Below are 6,611 nucleotides of genomic sequence, written 5' to 3'. Positions count from 1 at the left end.
TTGTTTTTCATATTTGCTAGTACAGACGTCATTGTAATGAATATCCTACTACATGTGTCTCTGTGCGCCTATATTATGTAAGTGTAGAATAGATTCCGAGAAGTGGAATTGCTGGGTCAGAGGGTTTGTAATAGCCTTTTTAGTTGTAAATCAATATTGCCCTCCACAGAGGTTGGATTGATTTACCTCCTACCAGTGGCATACCGGTACCCCATTTCTCCCTGCCCCCTCCTTCACAGAGGGAACTCTGCCAATCTGGAGTGAAAAATGGCTTCTGCTTTTGAATTCATTATAGTTTTCATTACAAGTTACCATCTTGTTTAAAATAATATTTATAATTATAATCTTAACTCTTTAAATTTATAATGATTAATTATACATTAGAACTTGAATTTACTCTCAGGAGTAAAGCTGGTCATTTAAAAAAATACATGTCATTTTTCTTCCTTTATAGTCTTATAAACTATCTGCTTGTGTCCTTTGTCCCTTTTTTTCTATTGATTTATTCAATTTTTCTTATTGATTAGTAGGAACTCTTTTTTTTTTTTTTTTTTTTTTTTTAAAGATTTTATTTATTTATTTGACAGAGAGAAATCACAAGTAGATGGAGAGGCAGGCAGAGAGAGAGAGAGGGAAGCAGGCTCCCTGCTGAGCAGAGAGCCCAATGCGGGACTCGATCCCAGGACCCTGAGATCATGACCTGAGCCGAAGGCAGCGGCTTAACCCACTGAGCCACCCAGGCGCCCGATTAGTAGGAACTCTTAAAGCATTTAAGGAAATTAGTCCTTAGTTATATATTTATTTCAGATATTTTAATCAGTTCATCTTTTGTTCTGCCATGAAGAGTTTTTTTAAAAACTTACGTAGTCAAATTGGTCAGTCTCTTTGTTTTCTGGCCTTGATTTTGAGTAATTCTTAGAAAGCCTTCCCCACTTTAAGATTTTATATGGTGTATGCTTTCTTCTAGTACTCTTATGTTTTCATTTTTCAAAATCCAAATCTTTAATCCATCTGGAATTTATTTTAGTATAAGGAGTGAGATAGAGTTCCAACTTGATTTTTACCCAGAAAGACGTGGGTTTTGAATCCTGGCAGTTTTACTCATTAGCTGTGTGATTTTGATGGAAGCTTATGGTGTCCTTTTCTGTAAGCTGGGGATAATAATAAAAATTATAGTACCCTCCGCCCAGGATTGTTGTGAAATTTGAATGAGTACATATATGAAGAAGAGCACCTGGCACATAATAAGCATTGAATAAGCCTCAGCTGTGATTATTGGTATCGAGAATGATAGAATGTAGGGGTGCCTGGGTGACTCAGTTTAAGTGTCTGCCTTCAGCTTAGTTCATAATCCGAGGGTCCTGGGATGGAGCCCCACATCGGGCTCCCTGCTCAGCAGGAAGCCTGCTTCTCCCTTCCCCACTCCTCCTGCTTGTGTTCCCTCTCTCTCGCTGTCTCTCTATGTTCCCTTTCTCTCGCGATCTCTCTCTCTATCTCTGTCAAATAAATAAATAAATGATAGAATGTAAATTCCTTACATCCTCCATGGCTAGGATGGAGAGGCCATGTTGCAACTCACTAGTGTGGGACTTAGCGTGACACTTCATTCCTTCAACTCTCAATTTCCTCACTTGCATAATGAATGATAAGAAGCAGCTCATGAGATTGTTGGCAGGTGCAGATGAGATCATGTCTGTGACCACATTTTGTGAACGGTAAAAGGCCGCGTCAGAATGCTGGAGATTATGGCTTGCTGAATGAGGAGCAGCCATGGCCCAGGTGGGTGTTTGACATCCCTGGCCAAGGAGAATAATTAACTTGCAATAACATGAAATTAGCAGCTTATGTAAAGCAAGTGAGCTTGCAGCAGTTGATTATAGTAATGTTTAGTAATTGCCTTCTAGTAATTAAGCACTAATGAGCTTCCTGAGACAGAACCTTGTTAGAGTGAAAGATCAAACACTTTGAATTCAGTGTCTACTTGAACGTGGCCCTGAATACGCTGACATGCGTGTCTTCCTGAAGCATGGTCCTTGGCCTTAAGGACAGCAGGGGCAGCAGATGCATAGAGCACCCCCTCCTCCACCAGGCAGGTGCACATGTGGAGATGGACTGGGAGGAAAGGCCACAGTTGCTCTGAGACTGTCCAGGAGGGAGAAACCCTCCTGCAGAGTGTGCTCTATGCCAGTCTGAGCCTCTGGAGTCTGGCCTAGATTCTTAAGTACCCACACTCAGTAATGCCTTCTACAAATGTTACTTGTTGCCCTTCTTTATTCCTCTCTTGTGGTTTTGGATTCATCAGGCATATCTTGTTTCTCATGCCCTGCCGACCTCCCTCCACAATCTGGGTAGGTGTGAGATTGTGTTTAGGGCCTCTGTTTCTAGTAAATCTGAGTGAAAACTACTCCGATTTTCTCTGGGTAGGATTGCACAGTAAATTTGAATTTCAGATAAACAACTAATAATTTTTTAGTATAAGTATGTCCCATGCAATATTTGGGTTATATTTACATACTAAAAATATGTCCCAGGCAATATTTGGAACAAACTTATAATATCAAAATGTATTTGTTGCCATCTGAAATTGAAATTTATCTGGGTGTCCTCTTTCTCCCTTCCCCTTCCTTTTTCCTTTCTTTTCCTTCTCTTCCTTTATTTTATTTTCTTTCATGTAACAACCCTCCCTGAGTGGTAACCCTGATTTCAAGTGCTATAAAATAACATTTACTACACTGATGTTTCATGGAGCCCTAGTAGCTAGACACATTTTTGTTAGGAAGTGTGATATAAGAAAAGAATTCTCAGTTAAAATCATGTTTGGTGAATCCTAGGTTAAACAAAATCAGTTTTCTTCATTATGTGAATTTTTTGAACTTTTAAGTCTTTAAGACTTAGTTATATCACTTTGAAGCTATCTATCTTCTTGCCACCCCTTTCTTGGGTATTTAGGGTCATAGGAGCAAATGTTGAGTGAACACTGAGGGTCTTTGGTAATCAGTTCTGTTGGTATACCATAAGTTTTAATTTTGGGGGTTTGGGGAAAATACCACTCTATAGAAAACAAAAAAATACTGTATAATGTTATTTTTGTTTTTGTTTTAAAATCCATACATTTAAAAATCTACATACATACAGGTGAGTGTATATAAACAAAAAACCTAGAAGGATGTATACCAAAATGTTAACTATAATTATCCCCAGGAGGGGATTTGCCTAGGGAAAGAGATTACAAATTGTTTTCTCTTTCATTTTGTTTGGTTGTATTTTCTGCAATCAGTATATATAATTCTTGTCAAATATTTCATTTGATTATTGTATTTTTTAAATGTCACTTTCCATGTATTATCTTATTGGCCTCTCAAGCAGTTCAATGATAATAGATTCTATTATCCCCATTTTATGGATGAGGAAACTTTATACAGCTCTTCAGCAGACCCAGGTCTCTCTCTCTCTCTCTCTATTCTTTAAGGTTTATTTATTTTAGAGAGAGAGAGAGAGACAGACAGACAGACAGAGTGGGGGAAGGACAGAGGAAGAGAATCTTCAAGCAGACTCCCTGCTGAGGGGAGCCTTATGTGGCTCAATGTGGGGCTCTGTCCCACAACCCTTGAGGCCATGACCTGAGCCTAAACCAAGAGATGGACTTTCAGCTGATTGTGCCACCCAGGTGCCCCCAACCCAGATCTCTGGAGGTCAGTACCCATGCTGCCTCTTTGGTATGAGAGAGTGGCAGCACATCATGCTTTCAGAAGGACCATGGTGCCTATTCACCCAACCCCTTCAGTTTACTCTTCAAGGTTGAGGCCCTGAAAGGGAAAAGGATTTAGTGAGACACATGGTCTTTGAACAAGGACAAGTCCCCCAAATATCATTTTTCTGGAGCAGGGCTTGGGGAGGGATCAGGCCTCTGTTCACCAGAATCCTTGACTTTATCTGTTATACTGAGCCCTGAAGGGTGGGGGGAGAAATGTACTGATGTGTAACAGTGAATACAGTGTCGGTTTTTTGTTTTTTTTTTAAAGGTCACTTTGATAAATGGTTTATGTTACTAAAATCACATAGTTTTAGACTTTTTTTCATAGTACATCTTGTTCATCTTGTTTCCTATATCTTTTCTAAACTCACTTTTTTTTTTTTTTTTAGGGGAGGGAGGGGCTGAGGGAGATGGATGAAGGAGAATCCCAAGCAGGCTCCATGCCCATTGCAGAACCCAACATGGGGCTTGATCTCTAGACCTTGAGATCATGACCTGAGCTGAAACCAAGAGTTAGACACTTAACTGACTGAGCCATCCAGGTGCCCCTAAACTCATTCTTTTCTTTTCCTCATCTTTCCTTTTTTGAATCTTATTCATACATCCATTTATGTTGAGCTATTGTGGTGATTCTGATGTTTGGGAGTTTGCTGGTAGCGTTCCTGTTTATTGCCCCTATGCCCAGTACTTAGTTACATGGATGAATGAATTGTGGGAGTGGTATTTGGGGGAAGGTCAGCATCCCCAGAGACCTGGACTTGGAAGGCACGATGAGGAGCAGTGCTTGTATGATCTGGAATAATTTTGTGTGGCCCTATCAATGTGGGTGTGCTGCCTCAAGAGGAGGGAGATTCTAGAATATTGCAGCTCACGGGGTGGGGTTCCCATTCAGTTGTGCCACAGCTCTTAGGATAGTACAGCAGTGCTGTCTACCATAGGGCAGGGGACAGCAGCTCCTACTTTAGGAGGAGCCAGATTTTGGAGTCAGAAGGATCTAGATTTGAATCCTGGTTCTAAGACTAACTAGCCATTAGATTTCAGGATAACCTCTCCGTGCCTCAGTTTCCCCAGGAAGCTGGGGATGGTGATGGTAATAATTGCTACCCCACAGAGTTGTTGTGAGAATTAAATGAGTACATGCAGAAGCGTGCCTGGTGCATTATAAGCATTAATAAGTGTCAGTGATGATTATTATTAACAATGATAGTATGTAAAACCCCTTAGAATAGTGCTTGGTCAGTAGTAGATGTTATGACATGTGGGCACCCAGACAAGGTGTAACTTTTGTCAATTTAGGGCTCTGTGGCACTCGCTGATTCTGAATGGCTGCTCCCACGGTCACTGGTGACGCCTGAGCTGTTACCTTACTTCCTGATCAGAAAGGCTTCCTCAGAGCATAGTTTTCAGAGAATTTTTAATTTTTTTTATTATTTATTATTATTTTTTTTAAAGATTTTCTTTATTTATTTGACAGACAGAGGTCACAAGAAGGCAGAGAGGCAGGCAGAGAGAGAGGAAGGGAAGCAGACTCCCTGCTGATCAGAGAGCCAGATGTGGGGCTCGATCCCAGGACCCTGGGATCATGACCTGGGCCGAAGGCAGAGGCTTTAACCCACTGAGCCACCCAGGTGCCCCAAACGGCCTGATTTTTAAAGAGACCAAACACTTCCCCCAGAGATTTATTACACACACACACACACACACACACACACACACACACAAACCCCGTAACATTCAGCAGAGCATCAAAGTGATTTCTTATGGAAAGGAGGGAAGCCTTAACTTGTCTTCTGTGGCTTTCTCTGCAGCTGGTGGCCACAGGAGACCTGACTGAGCATTGACTCAGTCCACCTAACTCTTCCCCTTCTTTTCCTGAAGGTGCAGAATTTGGGCACTGTAAAACCCCTTAGGAGCCTTTCTCAGGCCTTTCTTTTTGGACATTCTCCTCTGAATTTTCTGCTTTTTCTCTTTGACTTCTGCCAAAGATGGAGGAGTAAATGTGTGGCAAGCCTCTGAGCACAGAAGGATGTTGTCCAGGCCCCTGCTCCCTGTTCACTGGCTAATGGAAGCCGTTAGTTGTGGTCATGTGGGGCCCACAGAGCCTCCTGTCCTCCTGCTATCCCTGTCCCTATCCCTGAGTTTTATTTTCTTGTCACTTTTAACAGCTTTCTTGAATTTTAATTAACATTCCACATCCTGGAGTCTTTATCTAGAGTCTGTCCTTGATTCTTATTTAAGCTACTACAGGGTGGTGGGAAGAGTTTTGGATGTGAAGCCAGAGGGGAAGAGAAAAAGGAAATCACATTTTATGGATTGCTTGCCCTTTAGCATTCAGCTCATCAGATCTTTCTTAAGCTTCTGCCGTAAGCCAGGCATTGAGAAAGGCACTGTGGGTATTGTGTCAAGGACGTCCACCGGGGCTGGACCTAGGCTCCACCAGTTAAGTGGGACCTTCGTGACTTCTTATTTAGCTTCTCCTGTGCCTCAATATTCGGAATTCAGATGCTAATAGTATCCACCTATTAGGAGTGTTATGAGGATTAAATGAGTTAATAATATAGAATAAGATGATGATGATGATGATAATGGCAAGGATGACAGTGACTATGATGGGGAGGGGTTAGGAATGGGGACTCAATCAAACAGATACATCATTGCTTCCGTGCTGCTCACAGTCATGCACGTGTGTGTGCGTGTGCGTGTGTGTGTGTGTGTGTAGGGTGGAGATGCTGAGGGATGGGCTTGGAGCATAAGACAGATACACATAGGGGCACCTGGGTGGCTCAGTGGGTTGGGCCTCTGCCTTCGGCTCAGGTCATAATCCCAGGGTCCTGGGATCGAGCCCCGCATCAGGCTC

General features: G+C 42.0%; 1 protein-coding gene across 1 annotated transcript in view; it reads left to right on the top strand.

Moving 5' to 3' along the window:
- Window positions 1-1,770: 1,770 nt before the first annotated feature.
- Window positions 1,771-6,611, top strand: part of RAB30 (RAB30, member RAS oncogene family) — an 11,858-nt gene continuing 7,017 nt past the window's right edge. The window contains exons 1-2 of the mRNA XM_059400154.1: window positions 1,771-1,779; window positions 4,440-4,540. Of these exons, the coding sequence (XP_059256137.1) occupies window positions 1,771-1,779; window positions 4,440-4,540 (110 nt within the window). The remainder of the gene's footprint in view (window positions 1,780-4,439; window positions 4,541-6,611) is intronic.

The sequence above is a fragment of the Mustela nigripes genome, chromosome 1 (assembly GCF_022355385.1).
Source record: "Mustela nigripes isolate SB6536 chromosome 1, MUSNIG.SB6536, whole genome shotgun sequence".
Lineage (NCBI taxonomy): Eukaryota > Metazoa > Chordata > Mammalia > Carnivora > Mustelidae > Mustela > Mustela nigripes.
The sequence above is the reverse complement of the archived record's forward strand: the minus strand, read 5'-3'. Positions and strand labels throughout refer to the sequence as shown.